Source organism: Limulus polyphemus, unplaced genomic scaffold, assembly GCF_000517525.1.
Source record: "Limulus polyphemus unplaced genomic scaffold, Limulus_polyphemus-2.1.2 Scaffold2057, whole genome shotgun sequence".
Taxonomy (NCBI): Eukaryota; Metazoa; Arthropoda; class Merostomata; order Xiphosura; family Limulidae; genus Limulus; species Limulus polyphemus.
The window spans coordinates 156,210-181,110 of record NW_013667667.1 but is presented as its reverse complement, the minus strand read 5'-3'; the positions used below and the strand labels follow the sequence as shown (position 1 = coordinate 181,110).

The 24,901-nt window shown below is 34.9% G+C and overlaps 1 protein-coding gene across 1 annotated transcript in view; it reads right to left on the bottom strand.

The window, feature by feature from the left end:
• LOC106465807 (transmembrane protein 39A-like) overlaps nt 1–23,856 on the bottom strand; it is a gene marked incomplete at its 3' end in the record, with an annotated part of 57,347 nt that extends 33,491 nt beyond the window's left edge. The window contains exons 1-2 of the mRNA XM_013926043.2: nt 23,654–23,856; nt 6,268–6,475 (exon numbers count right to left, since the gene is read on the bottom strand). Of these exons, the coding sequence (XP_013781497.1) occupies nt 6,268–6,475; nt 23,654–23,730 (285 nt within the window). The remainder of the gene's footprint in view (nt 1–6,267; nt 6,476–23,653) is intronic.
• Nucleotides 23,857–24,901: the final 1,045 nt, after the last annotated feature.

The window sequence follows — 24,901 nt, the reverse complement described above, 5'->3', positions numbered from 1 at the left end:
ATACTTTCCAATAACTACTTTATAAGTCCATGGATGAAAAATACTGACTTTTATCTAACTTATCTAGTGTCTTCTGGATATTAGGTAACAGATAAATGTATTTGACTGTTACACTGTTTACCTTTCAAAAAAATCCATATAGAACCTTAAACGACCATCCTTTTTAGGAACTAATACAACTGGAGATCCATACAGACTACTACTATCTTCTATTACACCTTGTTCAAGCATTTCCTTTATACATTCCTTTAGTTCTAACCTGTGTTTTTATAGCACTCTATAGTGTCTTGGTGCTATAGGTTTATTGTCACTTAATGCTATCTTATGTTTAACCTTATTTGTAACTCCATTAGAATCATTTCTTATAACTATACATCTATATTCATCTAGCACCCTTATTAATTTCTGTTTATATTTCTCTTCTACATCTTCAAAGATAGAGTTCCAATCTTTTTTACTGTGTGATGCCTGTTTCTGGTTAAGTTCTCTACTATGCTGTTCTACAATGGCTATTTTCTCTCTCCTGCTAGATTTACCTACCACTAGGTGCTTAGGTAATATTATTTTTCCTCACTTATGTTTAATACTTTAATTGGCACAGTGTTTTTCTTGAACACTTTACTGATACAAGAAGCTATGTAATCTCCTGCTTCTTCTATTTCTACAGACTTCTACTTTAGCTTCAATAATAAATTGATTTCTTTCAGGCACTTCTGTTACTTTAACTAATCTTACAGGTACTCTTTCTATGATATTCTCCTGTTGGGATGCTCTGTTGCTTACATCATGTGTGAGTGTAGAGTCATCTGAGGGTTGTGACTTACTCTTTCGCTGCTTAGGTTTCTTAATCTTACTTTGCCTTACTTTAATTCCACTTACTTAGTATTCTTGGAATTATTGTTATTATTACTATTATTACAAATGTCTTTGCTAGGCTTAGGGCTTTTCTTTCTATTTTCTTTAACTTGATTTCTCTGTAAACACTTTATATTCTTACCAAGCCAACTCTGTTATGTATCACTGCATTTAGAAATATCAGTACTTTTGTGAATTGAAGGTTGACCCTTGGCCTTTTTAATGCTAGCATTGGGCATATGACTATTAGCTTTAGTCATTGAGAAAGTGTCAGTTGTCATAACTTAAACAAATAAATCTGAAGGTACTACTCCTTCAAATGTTCAGATTTCCATAGTATAACATTATAGCAGTCACTTCAAAACTCTAAAAGACAACAAATAAAAACCAAGTGTGTGTGTGTGTGTGTGCATGTTGGTGTAAATATTATTTTTTTAAATAATTTTTTTTTGCCCCAAATTAACATATATGGAGCTCTACAGGTCTCTCAATACCAGGCATCCTTGACCTTAACTTTTCAAACCATTAGCAAATGGTTGCTAGTTTTATTCTCCCACTAGTAAATTCAGGACTGCTACTAGCAAAATTATTATTTTTCTCTAAAATTAATTGTAAATATGTGATAATTATTTTATGTATTATATATTAACAATATCCTAATTGTATGTATAAACCTTCTATGTCATATTTTATGTTCAAATATCAAATCTAATTTTAATTACATGTAACAGTGTTTTTATTTTAATTATTTCACAAACGTTAAGATACTTTTTATCTAAGGCAAAAGTATCTGAATCAACAAACTCAAATGTAACCTCACAGTTGACGGGTTCACACCCTACACCAAAAATGTATTTTGTTATTAAATTTTATAGTTTAAGTGCCAAAAGCTGGAAAAGCATAAGAAGGCAATAAGCCTAAAGTAACATTTATGTTAATCATGAACAAATTAAGAGGAGTCTATAAAAAATTTGCTGGTTATGTGATTTCTATTTTATTATTACCTCCAATGGACACTCACTTGGCCACAGTATTTTTAACCAAGCTGCAGCAAAACTGTGCTGTAAAGGCAAGATGGTGTGAGTCTAGCTGGCTGACCCCCCATGCTAATTGTCTTGAAAACCATCAAACAAACTGAAGCTGTGGTCTTCCTATCCCCATTTCCTGATACTTAGCCTGGGTATGCTATACATCTCAGAGAGGGGGAAAGCAAAACCAAAGTGGCACCAGAAAATGAAACAATCTCAACCTTCTGTACTCAAAATCTTGCAATATAAATGACTAACATACATGTAACATAAGTGTATTGATAATAAACAGTAATAATCTGTGAACCTTCATTCTGAAATGAGTACAACCAATTTGATTCTACTTATATTTATTTTACTAACAAAATCTGCAACACTAAGCAGCAGTTTTCTAGCATTAAGTCTGATCCCTGAATGCACACATTTACAGGTAGTTATAAAGATACACATCTGTCAATTAGTTACTTTACAGATTCCTTTATAAGAATTAATCAAAAATGTAGACACCTTCAAGTCAATGCAAAAAGAAGAACAATAAGAATATTTCACTATGATATATTACACGTCTCCAATAAAAGTATTCTATAATATATAAATTACATCAAAAAACTTTTCTTATCAATCCTTCATGAAAAGTCACAAAATTAAGTACAGTGTAGAAAAGTCAATTAAGAAAATTTACTGTGATCCACCATACTGTGGACATGATAAGCCACAACATAACCCCCTCCATCATCTGTTGCTACCAGAGACCATAGTTGTTTTGGGGTCCACACCAATATGACAGTCTGTGGCAGCCTTAGAAATCAAAGTCACCTGAATGGTGTTGGACACTGCAATGAAGCCTAATAATTTCATCTGGACTGGTTCCATATCCATGCAGTCTGCCTCTGCAGCCTCCTGCAGTGCTTAGATTGTGTCACTTCTCACTTTAACTGCCAGTTCAATTCTGTTTAAAAGGTATAGAAATGACCCAGCAATGAAACCTCAGTAATCAATCTTTAATGGAAATATCCCACACTTCCTGCCTCAACTCTTCTTACCTTAACCTTTTATGCTCATGGTAATGTTAGCTTTATCATCAACACTGTCTTAGCACTTTGTGCCCACACAACTATGTCTGGCCATAGTCTTGTGGCAGCAATCTCTAATGGAAGAGTGAGTCCACTGTCTAGATCTACACAGACCTCTCAATCTTTTGCCTCTTCTAAAACACCAAATGCAGTTTTCCTTGACTTACCACCCTTTTGCACATAATTAATGAACCTGATTACTTTGAATCTTCTCTCTCTACTGTTGATTTCCTTACATCTTTCCTTCATTATCCTTCCCAACTTGTACTTGATTATGCCACCACCACGTATACAGTTGCAGTGCCATGGGACAACTAGATAATACATGCTTCAATGTACCAACAGCAGGTGCACCAGTTGGTCTTAGCCACACCCCATCTCTTCAAGTTAGAATTTGTTGCTAACTGATTGTATACTGAACCAAGCAGAAACTTAATTCATGCTGATTCCATTCTCAACAGCATATTCTGCAATTTCTTTCAATGCTCATCGCCTTCCCATTTCAACCCCTCGCCCTGCTGCCTGAGCTACTCTTATCTCCTCTTTCATCAATTTTACCTCATCACATACCATCTCCTTCCTTCCCTTGCCATCTTGATCTGAAAACCATTTAGAAGGCTTCCATCATAATCCTTTTCAATCTTGTTGAGTTGCTCTCAGAATCTCCTTAAATTTGAGCCAACCAACTGCATTCTTCTCTGTATCTGAAGCTTTCTATTTACTGCCTGTTACCACCTCTGGATGGTGTCCTCTCACCTCAGCATCATTTGACTCTCTGTCATCATCATGTCCAACCTTACCTTAGCACTTTGAATTCCTCCACCACGGACTTCAGTGGGAGAACAAGCTTAAACAATCTTGCATAAAGCCCATTTGTGACAAATGATTAAGGTACATTAAACCAATTTCTCACCTAATGTCCTCTATGACTGTCAGTTACTGGAAATGCATACCATTATCAAATAGTTTTCACTGGTTCCTTGTGAACACACAGGATGATCTAACTTACCCTACCTTTGACCACTTATAGACTACTACTTTTCTTTGGTTTGAACTTCATCCTGATCCAACTTCTTCATACATTTCTTGGTCTCCTGTTTGGTTCTAGCTAGCACTATAATATCATCCATAAATGCTTTCAGCTGCACTCCTTCTATACCTTGACAGATCTCGATACTAGATCCACAGCCTTCACAAACAATAATGAGGAAATAGCATATGCCGTAGGGATTCCAACTTTCTAGCCTTTGCCATTCAGTTGAAAATCTCATGTTGAACCTGTCATAATATGATTTCACCATGCTCCTTACTCTCATGGAAACCCTAAAATTTTCCAGACAAATTTCAATTACAGCATGAGGCATTTGCTAAATTAAGCCATACCACATGCAGCTCATTCTTATCCTTCCAATTCCTCTGAACTGTTGACCAGATCATCATTGCATGCTCAACACATCCTGCAAATCCAGGCACCCCTGCCTTCTGAAATCGATGTATCAGTATACTCACTGTCCAACATGTAGTTTATTAACTACCTTGCAACTGTTGTGAAGATCTTCCCTTCAACATTTAGAAGTAAGATTGGTCTAAACTGTGACAGTAGCTCAGACTTCACTTCCTCCGGGATGTACATCCCATTTACCAAACACCATACTTCAGGTATCTCTTCTTTCTTCTATGCTGTTCTTAACAATTCTCACATCCCCTTCCTTAGACCTGGGCACTTCTTATACATCTTATATAATATTCTGTTAATACCAGGTGCACTCTTAGCTCTTGCTTTCCAAACTGCTGCCTTCACTTCCTCAAGCCTGATGTTACCTTCATCAAACAGCACTCTTAGTGTACTTGGCACATATCCTCCAGTCAGCTCTGGCATCAGAATATCTCATGGTGGGTCATTATATTTCTGCATAAGATGAAGCTCAATTTCTTTTCTACTTTCAACTTTCCTCCCTTGTTGGAATAACTGTCATGCAAAGCTGTATGGATTTCTAATAAACTTCTTAAACTGTATTCTCTCTCTCTTTGTCACCTACAGGTAGCTTCTTCTCTTGCTATTCCCCTGATCTCATTCAGCAACACCATTAGACTTGCCTTTCCCCCTTCAGCACAAGTTTCAAGTCACTTTTTCATCATTCTCTGCTGTCCTTTCAATCTACCCTTCCTAATTTGCCTTCTATTTGGTTATTTTGGCTTCTGTGTTTTCTCCTTCTATCCAAGCCATTCATCAGCAACACTTGCAACAAGCCCAGAGAGAACTCCCATTTCTTTGTAACAAAACCTGTCAGGCTTACCCATAGGACTGTTACAATCTAATCGTCAAATTTGCTCCAGATGTTGTCATTCATTTTTGCCCATTTTAACATTTTGCCCCTTGGGTTTGCTTGAGTACTGTATTTTGCTTCCTGACTTTGCATAACCTCTGGTGCCTGATGTTCCAGAAAACTGCACTGTTCATTAGACGTTTCTTCTTAGCCTGATGGATACTCATTCCTTGCTGTGTCTTAAAGCATTGTCCACACACACCTGTCCATATTCAGTCCAGGTCCATCTCCATTGTATCTGTCTTTATGGTTCTTCATTCTTACCTCCTCTCAGTGAACCCTGAAGGAAATTTGTTTTATTGAACTCTGTAGCTTAATGTTGGTGTCTCTATTTAGACAGGTATCACAGTTGCCTTTTTTTCAGGCTGTCAATTGATTACCCAACATTTTGCACAGGTCGATCATACTGTGGATAAGCCATAGCACAAACCCTTTATCATCAGTTGGTACCACAGAACAAAGTCATTTGGGGGCCCACAGCTTAAGTCATCTGGATGGGGTTGGGCACTATGATGAAGCATATTAATTTCATCTGGACTGGTTCCATATTCACGCAGAGCCTGCCTCCACAGCTTCCTGCAGTGTCCAGATGACAGAACTACAAGTATAACTGGGAAATTAGGTAAATGCACCAACCTTTTCAAAAGAGGACTGTAACAATAACAAACCTTAGTGATGACAGCACTACAAGCATAAATGGGAGATTAGGTAACTGCAACAACCTCTTCATAAAAAGACTTTAACAAACAAACATGAGTAATGACAGAACTACAAAATAAGTGGGAGTCTTAGCAAATGCATTCTTATAGCAACATCATTTTTTTTAATCTCAAGTTACCAGATAAGAAAAGATTAAATATACTACAGTACTGAAATAGGAAATTTGAAAATGACTTAAAATATCTATGAAAACAACCATACCTCACTAATTTCAATATAGTACTAGACATTACTAGTACTGTTAAAACTTTTTTGTACTCTTACCATAGCTTGATCCATGTGTGAATGTGGTAGCCACCAAACTGTACGATAAATATTTAGGTATTGGCTAGCTAATGCCACTGCTGATAAAATGAGAGCAAGTAGTTCAAACACTGTCTCGCCATCTGTGGGAATATCTGGAATGTTGATGTGTCGTGGCATTACCATGTGAGGTGAAGACAAACCTCCTCTATGACTTCCCAAGCCAGACCTGTTAAAGTAAAGAAATAATTTTTATTATCAAGTAAGAATGCATCACAAACAATAAAATATATTAGACTACTAAAGGATTTCAAATAAGAACAAGATGATTAAAAATTGTTAGTTAAAAAACGGGAATAGGGATCTTTAAAAAATTACTGAAACAAAATAGGTAGCTTAAAGTGAAAATGCAATAGCAAAAAAGGAAACAAACAAGCTTAAGGTTTGAGACATAATGTTGACATTATTTCCTCAAGCTACAAGTCCCTATTTTGACTTTCTTAAATATTAAAGCTTTTAGACATGGAGTCAAAATAGGGATTTGTAGCTTGTGGAAATAGTCAACACTATATATCAAACCTTTATACTACCTATCTCGTTCTGTAATTTTTGAAGATCCCTATTACCCCTTTTTATCTAAACAATTTTGAAACAGTTTAGTTTAATGAAATATGTAGTTGGTGTATGACGCTCTCTCACGAAACAATGACAGCCTTTGGATTTTCTTTTCTGCAGATTGAACAGCTATTGCTCGTGATACCATTGCTGTAATGTTATCATTGACAGTGGTACTGTATGTATGATCACTGTGATGCATGGTAATCAACATACTACATGCTATGTATATGCTTGTAAAATATATATAGCTACAATATTTATACCCTGCAGCTATATCGCTATATGGGGAGTCTGTATTCGAGGGACTATTGGATTATACTGGAATGGTGCAAGGACTGGATTTTGTAACCTCATCAGTTTTATACATGCAATGCATGTTGATTAGTATATATATATATGTCATAATATAATAGGATATGTATAAAAACAAGCATACTTAATATTACTTATAATTGTTATATTCCCCTTCCTCATCTCCACTGGTTTCCTCTTAACGTAACATTTTGCACAATCTACAAGGTCAAACACATTTTAATTAACAATAAGAATTGATTATATTAATATACCTTCCCTCCTCCATTTCTGATGGAGTTTGGGTCATGACACTTCAACAACCCTCTTCCACTGTGATGACCCTAAATTCTGATGGGTCATTGCTGCTGCATATTTTATCTGAAATTAAATATTTTATAAATAAAATATACAGCTACAAAACGTCTGTCTTACTTTCACCTAGAGTTGCCACCATTTTTGCCACTCTTTATAGTCAGCTTCAAAGATGGCTAGTCTGCATTATTTATAAAATTCACAGTCATGCAGTGTTGGCTATAATTTGTCACTTAACCATAACCATGATTTCCAAACCAATGCTTGAAACTGAGCTTGGTGCTATCTTTTAAACTACAGCTTAAAGATTCTTGTTGTGGAAGACAGCCTAGATGTTTGTACAACATTTTAGATGTTTGTGTAGTATTTTATATTTTTGTGTAACATGGCCAATATTTATCATGCAGTGGTAAAAAAACTGTAATCCTGTCAGCAGCCTCATGTCCAAAAGGGCAGGAACCTGATATATAAACAAATGATACATGACATCAATAAGTTAATAATCACTCTGGTACATGTGCCATGCCTGACATATAAACATTAAATTATATCCACAGCCTACATGCAACTATATGTGTGTATGCATATAGTAGATTATGAAGCTCCATATTAACCACAGACTACATTCAATCAACTGGGTGCCAAAAGTTATACAGCTGCTATTATTTGCTACTTAGTAATACAAACTCAAAACTACCCTCCACAATGCCCAATTATGCCTTTAGTAATACTGTCCAAGTTTTATTACAATACTCGCAGCTATTTTTTACTGTAGAATGGAGGAACAATATTAAACAATAATAAAGAAGAACAAATGGGCAATCCCTATTATGAGCCACCACCATGGTTCATGACAGTGAGAGGCATACAGCCTTAGTGTCAGTGCTATAAATGGAAACAAACACTGTTTAAATTGCTTCAATATCTACTTTATAAAGTAATTAAAACTGGGTAGAATGATCTACCCTATAAAAGATATTCACTAAGATCTTCTTGATCTGACTAAAACAGAAATAGATATATTTACAGAATACTTACATGTATAGGAAATAAGAAGAATATTTCCATGAACATGTTTTAATCAAAAATAAATTGAAAAAATTAAATAATTAGTGCATCCTAAAAATGTTTATAAAGTAATTAAAACTGGGTAGAATGATCTACCCTATAAAAGATATTCACTAAGATCTTCTTGATCTGACTAAAACAGAAATAGATATATTTACAGAATACTTAAATGTATAGGAAATAAGAAGAATATTTCCATGAACATGTTTTAATCAAAAATAAATTGAAAAAATTAAATAATTAGTGCATCCTAAAAATGTTTATAAAATAAAAATCTCAATAAAAATTTCATTCCTTCTTTGCAAAAATCATGAAAATGCAGCATGAAAATTTGAGGGAGAGAATTACTTGTGTATATTAAATAGATGAAGAAAAGAGACAATGTCCAAGTTGTAAAAAGGTTCCACTTTCTAACTCTTTTCACAGGGAGCTTCCCTGAGTGTTCATAAAAAAGCTGAGCAATTAGTGGAATTTGTTAATTGATTACATTCAACTAATCAATTGTTCTCACATGAGATGGCCAAGAAAACAATTTGAAATACTAAAATTGGGTTTTGATACCTGCAGTGGGCAGAGCACAAATAATCTATTGTGTGTAGCTTTCTGTTTTAACAAAAACAATTATGACAATATTTCAATTACTTGGATAGCTGGAATAATATAAGAATAATCAGAAACCATTATTTCCATTAGATGATTATTTTCATCTCATTAATCAACTTAATCATAATTTTGATTATTGGATAGTTGGAGTAATCAAAAACAGTAAGCAAAGTTGATCATAGTGAGAACCATCACTGCCTCATCTTCACTTAAAACTTCAATAATCTTGACTCCAGAAAAACAGACTACAAATTCTTTATTACAGAAAGACTTCTCATTTTCAATTATCCCTTGTTGTTATTACTCTAATAATTTCCAGCATTACCTATTTATTGTTTGTTAAAGATGCAGTGGTTTATCCTTATATTTTAGCTCTTCTTTATTATGTTTTCTCTTAACCTTCAATTAGTCATGTAGTAAAATGGAACATATGTGGTTGCCTGGGATCATTATGACCCAAATTATCATAAAGCTCAAACTCTTATAAGATGTTTTTTTGTCCAAACCCTTATTTGTAAGCAATAGAATAATGAAAGCCTTAGATTATAGCTTATGATATTAAATTGTATTGCAGTGGTGGGAAGTTCTTTTCTAGCCATTTGTATAAAATAAAAGCTAAAATGGCAATATGAAGATGTACAAGTAGTTAGATATCACTAAAACAAATGATTAAACAGAGAAATGCCAGAAAAGAAGAGATATAGAAAAAAAAAAACATTTTAACTATAAACTAAGAAAAACAAATAAAATCAAGGTTTTTTAAAATCACAGAAAAACAAACTGACCTTGCAAAAATTATCATTTTCCTGTACTGAAAATGTATTTCCAATAGCTACTTGCTTCTATTCACAGATATAGCTTTCTCTTTCGGTGCTGCCTTCTATATGAAACTTTTTTTTTTGCATGCCTCAAGCCTTGAGCTCCCACATTCCCAATGATCATCGTGGTTCAACTGCATCTCGCATGTAAATCATCATGCGACATCCCTCCATCAATAGGAGTGTGACACACCTCCTCACACATGTAACTCTCTCTATTCAATTCTACCAAACTATCACTTAAGAGTTTTGTCAGAAAATAGAAGCACTGGTTTTTAGTGGGGAGGAAGGGTGAGAGAAGGTAAGTAATACCTATTGGAAATACACTTTCAATATAGGAAAATTATAGCTTCCAATATGGTAAATTACCTCCACTCACAAATATAGCTAGAATCTCACACTGAATAGGTGGAGGGCCCAGTGCAAGGGAAAAACAGAGACATCCTTTAAAAGTGTCTGAAGAATACCTGAAATAGGTATACTCTACACCCAGTGTGGAAAGAGGTTTTGCAAATATGGGCAGAAAATGTGGAGAAGCACATTATAAATAAGAAAGAACACTGAATGGATAGGAATCTCAACCACCTGATATTGGAAGCTCAACACCCCTTTGAAGACAGTAATGTGGATGAGAGTAAAAAAGATGTGCACCATGGTGCAGAATGGTTAGGGTGCGATGGACCATACATGGCATGTCAACTGCATCCAAAACCCAGCCACCGGGAATTAACATCCATGTGGGTGGGGTAGGAAAGAGGATCATACCATCTTCACCTGAATTTCAGCAGATCAGAAGGAGATATCATACCCACCAATTTGTAAACAGGGCAAGTGATAGCAAAGTGATAAAATGTTTTATCGATAAGGGAACCTGACATCTGGATGATCAGAATAAGAAAGATGTCCCTGTATTGTGAAACATCCTACTCAAGACCAATCGGACCGGAATCACCCCCAGCACACTAACATCTTCGGTATATAAAAATCTTTGAGGGTAAGCAGAAGAGGAAGAACCACAGTAACCAGCATGTTCATCCACAGTGACCCACAACACTGTGGCAGTTATCATGAGTCCAACTGAGTGAGGGAACAGAGATCCGTAATACATGTATAAGGACTTATGTTGATTGGTCCAGCTCTGAATCCAAAACTCAACCCCTGAAAAATAAGAGAGATATATATACAAAAAGATAACTTATCCTATCACAATCACACTGAAGTCTGAAGAATGGCAACAGCTAGAAGACCGAAACCCAACAAGGAAGAAACAGCTATCCATATGGGGGTAGGATGAGGGATCCCAATCAAAGGAGTGAACTGCAATATTGACAGCTTATTCCAAAGATGCATCCCCTCGATAGACCTGTTCAGAGATGGAACATCAAATTGGAGAACATCTAGTCATCTGCACAAGCAGAACACCACCATCCTGCTTTCAACTGAATGGATTCATTATTGTTTGTATTGTATATCACTTTCCCATTCAGGAGGATGCCTCCATGGTCCATAACCCCAAGGAGGGAAAAAACCTACGAGCAATCTTGTGGAACACCCATCTCAACAATGTGCATTTAGTGCCCATGGAAATTATAACTGTTAAGTCATCACGGCCTTACAGTGCAGATTTGACTGGTTCAGGTATACCTGGACAGGCACCATGTGCTACAGTGCAGGCTGCATAAAGAAAAAAAAGGGACATGTCCCTGAAAAATAAGAAAATATATATATATAAAAAGATAACTTATCCAGTCACAGTCACACCAAAGTCTGCAGAATAGCAACAGATAGAAGATGAGAACCTGACAAGGAAGAAATAGCTATTCAATGCAAATGGTGAGAGATGAATGTATGCGTGTGTGGTATATATGCCTGATTGAAGAATTTCCTCCAGTGGATGACAGAGATAAGATGCCAGGGAAAAGGTGAGGTGTCTAATTTGATGAAAAGACACCTGGAACAAATTATGGAAAGAAAGAACAAGGAAGAAGATGACAATCAAATTAAAAACTGAACCCAACTGGTAAGAGTATGAGAAGAAAGGTCACGAACAGAGGATAGTTGCCACGGAATGAAGAGGCAGGAATAGGCATCACAGGAGGAACCCGAGCAGGCAATAAAACAACAAGGAGCATGACAGGACACAGTAGTCTATCCAGATAAGACGAGGAATATAGGAGGGAATTGGAAGGAAGGAAAATCAGTGAAATAGAGGAATTAACCTCACAAACAGCCAGAGTTTTGAGAGGGAAAGATCGACCCAGATAAAGGAGAGTATATGTGAAATGATAAAGGGTATGTGAAATGTTGATGGCAAATAAATCCAACCGATGACATTTACAGCCAAGTAGAGAAGGAAATAAGTCTTAATGTGTAAGGGAAAAATTTAACATGAGGACAGAAGTTCAAACGGATGTAAAGTAAGGCAGTGAAGAACCTCAGTGACATCCCAATCACAAAAGACTGAGTGCTGAGGAGCTCAATTAATCTGGAAGGAATGCAACAATAGTAAGAGGGTAAGAGAGGTACAAACTTTATGGTACTGAGAAAAATGAAAACTGTGGGATAAGATAGCCTGATAACCAGCAATCAACAAGATAGAAATCCTCTGAACAAACAGCCATGTGAGGAAATGTGTAAGAAGAGGAACAGTGGGTCGAGCAGGTAAAAAACTCTGACCCAAAGACAGAAAACATTCCATCTGCACTGACAAACATCCACAGAGGAAGGGCGAATGGAATGTTCAAAAAATGAAGTGACTTGCTGTGGCAATCTGGATCTCTTTGAGGGTAGGAAGGGCTGGATGAAATGCCTGTGATTGAGGTTGATATAAAAGGGATGGAGTAAGAGGAAAAGGTAATAGTGGGGCAGATTAGAGCTGAAGCAGCCATGGAAATCACACTTGTACTGGCCAGTAAGGTGCAATCACAAAGACTTGACACAGAGTGGTGTGGATGACTGAAATCACCCTGGGAAGGAGATGGATGGGAAGATACACATAAAGGGATTAGTTGGTCCAGTTCTGGCTGAACTCATCAACAGCCAGTACAGGTGGATGAGGAACCTGAGACCAAAACAGAGGTAACTTGGTATTGAAGGATGTGGCAAATACATATAGGTGAGGAGTACCCCACAGAAGGCATATTCACTGGAAGATCGAGAGACCATTCTATTGGATAAACTGTCTGGTTGGGAAAGATGATCCGCAACAAGGGTGAATGCAACCAGAACATGACATGCAAGAAGATAAATACTAAGCATGTTGGTCAAAAAAGGGTCGATTGCTGTCTCACAGATTCCATACAAGATTCTAAAGTCCCAGGAATATCTCTGAAAACAGACCATTGGAGAAAAGGGGCCATACAGAAGTCCTGATTACAAATTGGTGGTAAATAAACTTACAGGGTTCAGTACACTCAAATAGATGGAGTCTCATGCATCATGATGGTGTATTGCTCTTTTATTAGTGGAGGGTTGTCGCATGATGATTTACATGCGAGATGCAGTTTAACCACATTGATTATGGGCATTGGAAAAATTTTGCATATAGAGGGCAGAACTGAAAGAGAATAACTACATAGCTATATTATAACCCAAGTAGATGCATGGGGTAAATATAATCCCAATCTAAAACTGCAAAAACCTACAACTGCAGAACACTGATGAAGTCTGCAACATGGACAGACACACAAATAATGAAGCTACTGTGGGAAGGGCTAAGTAAAGTACCATCTATCACATGAAAATTAATTAAAGAAATTGCATGTGGTCATAATGACCACACACGACTAATTGAGAGTTAAGAGTATTATTAAACATGTATGCACGTTTTGATCATACATTCTGTTACATGGCTGACATTTAAATTTGTATTGTTTCAAAATGTTTGGTTGTATAAAAAATTCTACTAAATAACTGACATTGTTTTTTAATAGTTAGAATGTTGTGAATTAACTTTCTGAGGATTTCACACTGATGATGGAATTTTAAATAATTCCAAAACATTTGTAGTTTAGAATGTGTTTTGATATTACCATGTATCTCATACTTATCAAAATTTATTTCATTTTTCTGTATGTTTGAGAAATGTTTAAAAGAAATATATACCTAGTGAGTTCTGATATTTTTTTATTTTTTCTATGAACAACAGTATTTTCTTAGATGTCTATCATGCAACAAATTGGCTACAGATACAATATGATACTCAAACTTCTGTTTTGCTAAAGAGACATGGTATGCATATTAGATCACTATTTTTAGCTTAATATAATTTGAGGTTTCATGATGTTTCATGCTGGTAATTGTTACTGGTTCTATATTAAGTTGAAATGAAGCATTTGAACAGAAAATTAGACTCGTTTTGTACATTCACAACATTGTTTTCAGTGACTAATTCTATTGATCTGCACATGAATAAATTTAAGTATTTATATATACACACACATTTCACTGAATTCAGAAACATGTGTGAATATTTCTCAACTAGGTGAATCACTGTTTGCAATCACACCACCAATAGTTTTTGGGAATTTCACACTGTTGATAGAATTTTAAATAACTCCAAAACATTTGTAGTTAAGAATGTGTTTTGATATTACCATATTTCTAATAATAATCGGAACTAAAAACATTGAAATGAAATTTCACATAGTGATTATGTTCTTCTTTCTTATTGGAGTTAACTTTTCTTTGATAAATGATTTATATTAGCATTCTTTATATTTCTTTCTACGTTAATAATCATTCTTTACCAGCACTGTGGTTACTAAACAAAATCTATATCTATAACTGTCTTCCACCAAGACTCTTAAGTGTTTAGTTTCCTCTTGTTCAGAAACTTCTCTCCATGCATGCACTTAAGGGAGCACTTACTGTGACATCTTGTCTCATGAGATGACATATCTTTAGCAAGCAAAAGTTGGGATATGAACCTTTAGACAATGTCATCATATTAAACAAAGTGTAGTTAGAAAACTTTTGAAAAAAAAATTATCAAATTCCACTAATGTCTTAGTTCTAGATCACAGGAGTGGTAACCACTATAATTGCCTTCAGTCATAAATAAAACATTGATCACCAGTTATTATCCAACACCAATATGACTGTGTCTGACTAAGTTATAAAATTGTGGATATTTTCTCATACTGGTCACATAAGCATGAGACATAATGTAACTATTAAACATAAAATATCCACGTTTCACTTAAAATATCTCAAAAACTTTCAGTCTTGAATATTTTTATCTGTTTTTATGAATATTAACAGTTCACGACAAAAAAAAGGAAACTTATAGTTAAAGTTTTCCTTAGCAGAAAACGTAGATAACCATCTCTCCACTGGGCAACTAGTTAGCATTCTGGGCTGCCACTGAAAATTTGTTGCATATTCCTTAAGCTGTTGTAACAGTTCTCATTCCTATACACAATAATGTGAACTATGCTAGTTTATGATGAAATCAACATTAGACTACAACCCTCCACCAATAGGAAGGTGACACATCCTCCTCATTCAATACTCTCTTTTATCACTTTGTGTAAACCAAAAGCTGATTCTTGGTGAGGCAAACAGACCTCATCCTTATTTCAAGTAAGAAATACTCCTCACACAATACAAATGATTGAAAGTTCTTGTATAGTCTATTATGTGTACAGGATATATCATTCTGAACCACCAATATGGGGGTAGCCAACCCAATGACACAGCTAGTGGTTATCATAGGTAAGATAAAGTACTTTAAACTTTGCATAATGTATGGACTAGAGGAAACCAGGGAGTATCACACACATTTTAAACATACAAATGTAGTTTTTCTGGCCAAATTCACAAAAACATGTTTAGTGATGATTTAGACATTGTGCCACCTGCACTGCTCAGAATAAAAACAGATGTCAGGGTAAGCCCTGGCAGAGAGTTGTAGGGTATCCATACAGATCAAGGAGCTAACAGCCAATTGTTTGCAAAGTCAAGCCATCCCCAGCCTGTTGGTTTTGGTTGATGCAGTATTCTGAGTATTGAGCATATGCTTGTTAAATTTGTAACTTTGACCAAATTTACTTATATGAGCACCTATTATGTGTCATGATGACATAATACACAAATGAGCAACACTTAACTAGTTGTCCTCTAAATTTCCAAATGTTTGTATGAGAAGTACAGCTCCCAGTAGATTTGATATATGAAACTTCACCCAGTATAGATGTACAGTAGCACCAGCATGAATATATGGAATGGTTGTATCCTGCAACAGTTGACACACATAAACTTCCACATCGGCAAATAGGTAAAGTTAACATTTTCCTTACCTGAAAGAGTATTTCAGACAAATACCTCCTGTCACCATTCAGAGCTATTAAAAGCATCTGTTCTGGAATTTCCTATGCATGTCACAAGCGTTGAAAAACTTCCACTCCTACATGTGTTTATGTATGTTGTACCAGCCTATGACACAACCTCCATTTGCAGTCATCCTCAAGAGCATTAGCACATGAGCACAGACCCATTCTTGACTAGGCAAACAAAATGCACCAGAATGGGGAGGAAGGATGGAAGATGGTGCAGAGAGGCAAGTACCTGTTTGAAATATATTTCTATGTAAGGAAAATGTTAACTTTAGAAATGTTGTTTGTCTCTCTATACCACCAAGATCTAGAACCCCCATAATATAGTAGAGGAGCCAGTGCTGATCAATTACAAAGAAAATCTCCTTCCTGAAATTGTAATAGAAAAGAAAAGCTCATGAGGTGTGACATCCACAAGACAAACAAAATGAGCCAGAAGTGAGGAGTGTTAAATATACACAACTGTTTTGGTTTAAGTTTAATGCAAGCATTATGATTTTGATAGTTTATATAAAACGATTGTTAAATTTAGTTATTTTTAGAAGTGATAGTTTATTGCAAGTTTGTTTACCTAACTGTTTAAGAATCATACATTATGTAGTTCAATATTAATGAATTGGTGACTTTTGTATTATTACCTAATGTTACTGGAATCTCCTGAATTTTTCTCATTTATTTAATTCAGTATTATTGCATCAGAAAAATCTAGTTGTGTGTGGAACATGGTAGACCTATGTCGGGTTATAAATATGCATCAAAAATATAGTTCAAAATATACATCTAGACAGTGCGATTATGAGTTTAGCCACAGAGAGCATATAATGGCAGTTTTTAAGGTGAAAGTATCGCAGACCGTATTGCAATAACAAAGTAGGAAGAATAATTTGTCTTGTCAAATTGTGTTATAAAGTAACTGAACCAGTCTGTGTGGACTTTCATGAAAAAGATACAATTATCTAAAGCTCTGGATACAACTGATAACCAACAGTGTAATAAACATTTGTTTATAGATTTGACTAGTTTTAATACACTGTTCTTTACCAAGTTTGACCTCAGTAAAGGTTATTGGCAGATTCTGATGGATAAAGTATCTAAAGAGAAGACAGCATTTGTGACACCAGGCAGATGCTACCAGTTCAAGAGGATGCTGTCTGAACTCAGCAGCAACATTCAACTGTATGATGAGGAAGATTTGGTACAAAACCACAAGCATGATGTCGATAACATTCTGACACACAAAGCCAGACTGAAAGATCACCTGAAGAAACTCAGAGTTTTTTGGCCTAGTGAGGGTAGCAGGTCTGTCCATCAGACATTCTAAGTATTTCATCAGTTATTCTGTGTTGGACTTTGTTTGACACAAAGTGGGCGAAGGATAGCCAGGGAAGAGGAAAAGCTAACCTGCATACAAGATGCACCAGCTCCATCGACCAAGCAGCAATTAAGATCCTTCCTGTGGTTAGCAGGATACTATAAAATATTCCTCCAAAACTACGTTGAAGTTGCTGCACCACTAACTGACCCAACAAGGTGAAGTGGGAACAACCACAGCAGATAGTATTCAAGAAGTTGAAGAACATGTTAGAAAGTTTACCAATCTTAGAATGCCAGACTTCAACAAACCGTTCATCATTCAGGCCGATGCATCAGATATTGGAAATGGAGCAGTACTTCTGCTAGATATGTTGTTTCCCATGATGTCCAATAAAAAGCTGCTGTGTAGTGAGAACTTTTCTGTGTTTGAACATGTGTCTGGTCATTATATCTACCATCCAGAAATTCCAGAACTATCTCTACATGAAGGAGTTCATTATCCAGACAAAAACATCAGTTCCTTGCATACATCAAGAGATGCAAAATTAACAGTGCAAGGATAATGAGGTGGGTGTTGTGCCTCCAAAACTACCGGTTCTGCAATGAGGCCATCAAAAGGACTGCAAATGTTAGTGTAGATTGTATGAGTAGACTTTGTGTACAAATTGAAAAGTCTTTGTATATAGTATAAAAAAAATATTGTAAATATTTTTCTTGAAGAGGGGGTTATTGTTAGATATACATGACTGTTTAATGCAAGTTTTATGATTTTGATAGTTTATATAGCATGACAGTTAAACTTAGTAATTTTTAGAAGTGATAGTTTATTGCAAGTTTGTTTACATAACTGTTTACGAATCATACGTGGTGTAGTTCACTAGTTTCAATTTGGTGATTTTTATATTATTGTGTTATGTTACTAGAACCTTCCAAGATTTTCTCATTGTTTAATTCATTATTACTGCATCATAACATATAGTAGTGTGTAGAATCCTCTAGACCTCTGTCAAGGTATAAATACATGTCAAAAATGTAGATTGAAAGAAAGATCTAGACTGAGTGATTATGAGTTTAGCCATAACATATAGTGGCGGTCTTTAAAGTAAAATTATCACAGACTGTACTGTAATAACAGAATAGGAAGAATAATTCATTTTGTCTAATGTCTAATTATGTTATAAAGTAACTGAACCAGCCTATGTGGTTTTTGACAAAAAGGAGACAATTATTTAAAGCTCTGGATACAACTGTGATGACCAACAGTGTAACAAACATTTGTATACATACTTGACTTGTTTTATTATATTATTTTAGAACAAGTGGAGTGTGTTGCAGTTTGTTTAGTGTTGAAATTTATTGCTAAAAAGTCACAGACATCTAGATAAAAAAGAGACAGGCAAGGAGGTGAGAGATGGTACAGAGGAGTACATATATATCTGAAATACATTTTCAAGTAAAGAAAATGTTAATTTCAGAAATGTTACTTACCTTCATGTACCACTAAGAGCTAGAATCCCATAATGAAGGTAGTGGAGGGTCCAGTGCTGATCGATTACAAAGACAAGCTCCTTTCTGAAATAGTGAAAGAAAGGGAAAGCCCATGAGGTACAACTTCCACAAGGTCAGGGTTAACTAGTGATGCAGCACCTGGAGGGATACCACATCCTGCTCAGGCAGGGAATACACTTTACCCAACAGTTTTACATTTGTTATACTACTTTGATAGTAGAGGAAAGGACATCAGGAAAATCCAGTGCTGGTGGTTCTGTGTCACCAATGTGTACTACAACTAGAGCTTCAGGACATTCCACCTCAGTCAGATACTTACCTACAATAAGTACTATAATAAAAGGTAGAAAGAAGAGGAGCCCTCACCTGCATCCCAAGGCAAATCTAAGTCCCATCTGGCTGGATATATAAGCTAGAAATTGCTTCATAGATATTGTAAAAAGGTGTCCTATAATACACTTCCAATTAACATCTCAGCCCTAGATCTCACAGTAGGGCTTGACCCAACTGGTCTCTAACCAGAATGAAGGCACCACTCACAAAAATAACTCTCCATATCAAGTTCCCCAGCAGTTTCAGATTGTGGAAGTAAGGATCTGCCCTTGCTTCACTAGAAAACCACGGATGGAGAAATATGTGTGGAGGTAGAACACCAGTGTGTGTGTGTGCATGGACCACCAGATTAACAGATTTTTCAGTAAAACTGTGACAATCCCAATTTTTGGCCTTGTTATTTTGTCCTTATCAGAAAAAGTAAAAGTATTAAATTGCCCCAATTTTTCTGTACTTCATTGTAAATTTGATATCTATGGTTTGTCAATATACATAGCTTCTTTAAACTTTACTTGGAAAATCACCTAACAAAGATCCTACAGTACATTGTTCCCTTCCTCTCTGCTATGTTTCTTAACCAAACCTGTCATTTGACAGCTGCAAAAATTAAGATTTGAAGACCTACCCAGCCACGAAAAAGAAAATGAATAATCATTTTTCTTTTGAGTAGTTTTGAGACAACTTTGGCATCAGATTAGTTTGCAAATGGTAAAAATTTGGATTATTGTAATCGAAATTTGTAATTTCAGAGCTGTTAAGTGTCACTTCATATGGAAGAAAAGTCCCAGTTTTTCACTCTGGAAACCTAAACCTAAGCCAGACTGATTGCTGAGTTGTGATGGAGAAATTAATTTTGTTGTCATCCCTTGTGTGGTTACTATATTGAACTGTGTGTATATAGACATGTTTTGTAGTTGATGTCACACAATATCATCTGGATGGATGAATACGGCAGAAAGGGACATTCGTGTTCTATTACCATCTGTAATTGCTCATACTTTTGTGATGATACATCAATCTAGATGGAGTGGTCTAACCCTATAGATAGTGCTTTTTCATTTGCTTTGATGTATGCAGAATGTGAGGCATGCTCAAGTCAATTGGCATGCAAACTGAGCTAACTGCTGAACGATGATGTCAAGTACTGCAAGTACTTGTTAGTGAATATTAGACAAATAGATGGATATATATGTGTGTGTGTGTGTGTGTGTGTGTGCACATGTGAGTAAATTATGTTGTTCACTACACGTGTATCAGTTTATGCATCATGTAAAAATATTTCATATATATGACATCACATTTTTTCACACAAATACAAAATTTGGCTTCAAACACTGAGACGTGACATGTTTAATGACTAGCTTAGACGGCACTGGGAAAAAAAAACAAAGTATGTAGTGTGTTTTCTTAAGGCAAGCAAAAGATATTTTCAGTTTGGTTTCAAACTTTAATATTCACAAGCACAGAATTTGTCACTATGAAAAACCAGGATTGCTTGAGAATCTACACCACACCAAGTAAGAAGCATGATGGACCCATTCCTCTGATTGGTGTTAATGAAGGACTGTATTTCTTTGTCTTTAGGAAATGAAATTATTATTACTTGTTTACTCAAAAATGGTGTACCTATTGTTTCTCAGTAGTTTTTATTTAGAAATATTCGATTTGCATGATCAAACAATTTCCAAACATTGGTATATATTACTAAATGTTTTATCTCAGTATTATTTTTGAACAAGATAGTCATTGTACATGAATTTTGTATTAACTGTATCAATTTATAGTGTTATAACAACATTATTTTTTGTTAATTATATCAATACAATTTTGACTTATTTATGAAATAAAGCATTATTTTACTTATTTAGATTATATTCAACTTGTGTTGTAAAGAAAGTTGAAGCTTGGGGTTGTTTGCGAGTTGTTTGATCTCAGGTTTAAGGACAGTTCAAACCATTTGCAATCTCCGTTTCTTCATTGGATCTGGGCTCTTCATAAGCATTCCAACATTAGAAAGAGAGCTCACATTTCAAAGATGAGAGCTGTTCAATTTATTCATACCATTTATTTTTAGCCTTAAATCCTTTCTTCCATACATTTTTGAACAATAAAATTATAAATGTAATTTCTTAATTTACACATCAACTTTAATTTAAAAGAATATATTGTATTTCCCTAGTCACAACTGTAAAAGAACATATTGTATTTCCCTAGTCACAGCTATAAAAGAATATATTGTATTTCCCTAGTCACAACTATAAAAGAATATATTGTATTTCCCTAGTCACAACTATAAAAGAATATATTGTATTTCCCTAGTCACAACTATAAAAGAATATATTGTATTTCCCTAGTCACAACTATAAAAGAATATATTGTATTTCCCTAGTCACAACTATAAAAGAATATATTGTATTTCCCTAGTCACAACTGTAAAAAAATGCCAGTACCTCGAAGAGTAATTGCATGATGCATACAGCCATATAATTTCCTCAGATTTATGTACTGGTTAACATAGGTGCACTAAGTAACATAATGTAATAAAAAAATAGGAAATGTTCAGTAAATTTTAATTTACAGGGATATATGAATACTTGTAAATTAAGTAATAGATAATATAATATAATATACACAAATTTAAATTAACATATTAAATTTGTTGTATTCAGTTTCTCATTTTTCCCTGAAGAAACACCAGTAACAATTTTTTGTAAGCACTGTAATTAAGTCCTTGAAATACAGTAGTGTCATTCATCCTCATAAGCTCTTTAATTAAAATAACATGGAATATTCACACAATATAATCAACATGTGCTTACAATTCTAAACATAATGTGGTTATTAAGAAAAAAATGGATTAACTAAAAACTTTAGCATTACAGTGAGTTAGAGATGAAAATAAACTAACTCTTGATTTTACTGTTAATGTCCTTATCATAAGAAAACCTGAAACCTAAACTCAATTTTCTGCCACATAGCTTTAACATCAAATAAACCCTAAATGTATTCATGAAAACCATTGATACTAAACATGTACATGATGTGAACTGCTACAGTATCAAACTAAATTTGAACAATGACAAATAGGGCATGTCCATACATTTATGCCTGCTTCAATTGAAAAAAACAAAAAACAGATATGACTGGAGAAATCAATTACTAAACATTAGAAAACTGCTCAGTATTTCTGTTTGAAAATGACTATATTCAAATCAATTTTTACTTTCTCAAAGGGGGGGTGCATGTGCAATGACAGCTTTTAAAGAACAAATGGTTCCTTGTTAGCCATATGTTATCCTCATTAGTATGGTAATGGTTAATAAAGCTAATTTCCTTTCAACAAGATGGTAAAGCGACCAACCAGAATCTTCTACACAAAACCTCTGGATAAAGTTCAAGAAGGTACTCTTCCTCACAACTTAGCCTGACTCCATATATAAGTTATAACAAAAGCAATTATATACCCTCAACCCCCACCTTTCTTTTTCAAGATTTCATGTATTTATATTGGATAATGTAAAATTTCACCTTCAAAAACTCAGAAAATCCTTCTCTGATCCAGAATGATTAACACACCAGGTCATTTAATGTAGTGCAACAGAATCTCAACCTTCATATGCCCATGAAATTTGGTACAAATCTGATCACACTTTATAGAGTTATTATTATAACCCAAAAACTGTAAAAATGCCCTATCTCCACATCATAAAAAACGTTTCAAACTGATCCAGAATCCAGATACGGAACAAATTTGGGAAGGAATATCACATACTAACTTCCCATCTTATGTAAAATTTTCGTGTACATCAGTCTATTAATATTAGTTTTCGAGACACGCGAGAAAACACAGACACACAAACACATGGACCCGACTGCAATACCCTCGCCAGGCAAGAGTAATAATAATTCTAATCCATGTGTCAAGAGCAGTGTATTGTAATTATTACTATTAGTAATTGTCAAACTGTAAAAACAGTATCTAGCCCCATATCTGGGCTATTAATACTAGCAATAACACATTAACACATAGCACAAGAACTAGAACGTAAAAGTTTCGAGACTTGATTAGTTTATAATAAATCTTGTCTTACTGAATCTTAATTTTGACTTAGAAAAAATAACTTACATCACACAATCTTATTCGAGTTAGTGATAGTGATAATGTTATACCAAAACTAAAATAAATAAAAATTGTCTACCCACCTATCATCACTTGTATTTGGATGTATAACGGGCTTTGGAGTTCCTGATTTTGGTACGTTTCTTCGTCCTCCTGCCATTTCTATTATATTAAATCAATGCCACTTGTATTGTAGGCCTAAAGTAAACTCCAGATAACCAATAAAATCAGTTATCTACGTTAGTAATGGTCGTCATTTCTAAAAACAAAAAACTCTCCCGTTGAAATATTGGCGCTTTTCGTATTATTTATATAACCTTATCACTATTAGGTTATAAATCTTAATACATAAAAACAAAATCATTGGTTTTATAAAGTAAATTACTCAATTAGAAATATAATACATTTTATGTTAAACTTATATTACAGTGGAAAATAGCATATTGCTGTAAGCTATATTTTCTGTGTTGTAATTTGTTTGTTATCTTGGGAAGTTGCGGTCGTAATAATGATGTTCAAGATCCAAGGTTCAATAATATAGGCCTACAAAGTTCTAAAGATTTGGCGTCAAGTTTTCTAGTAAATTAGAGTGTAAACGATAAGTTTGTTTGTTTGTAGTGAAGCAGAAAACTACACAATGGGCTTTTAGTGCTCTGCCCACCACAAGTACGGAAACCCGGTTTCTAGCAATGTAACTTGTACGTCCGCAAACATAACGCTTTGCCACTGGGGAGCATAAACTATAACATTTTACGTACGAGATTCAGAGAAGATACTAGTAGTAGTAGTTAATAACACATAAAGTTTAGTTAATCAATCAGTTTAGAAAGTATTTGGATTTTTGCTAGCTATTGCACTTACTGAGTTACTTTGTGCAAGTAAGTCTATTTTTAAGTCAGTTTGATGCTGTTAGCGTCATCCCTAAAGGTAGCCAAAAGTTACTGCAGAGTTCAAGCATGTCCAAAACGTTAAGGAAGAAATAAATTAATTTGTTATTGTTTATATGGACTGGACTTTTAATTATTTTTGCCATATAATATAAAAGAACCTGCCAACAAGAGAACAATACTGTTGCGTCAGCAGTCACATGACTACAGTGACGCAACGTTTCTAGAATTATCATGTACTTTGGCGAATGCTCTAGTATTTACTAGTAGGGTAGGCTGGTATATATATAAGAGGGGAAAACGTGACGCGGTAGGTAAGGTAATGTGTGAGTAGATAGTGAGTAATTGAACTGCAGTCGGAAGTATTATTAACGTTCGTTCATTACAGTGTTGTTTTAGCGCGAGTATTGAGATTAAGTGTATCGCAGAGTTATATTCTGAAAG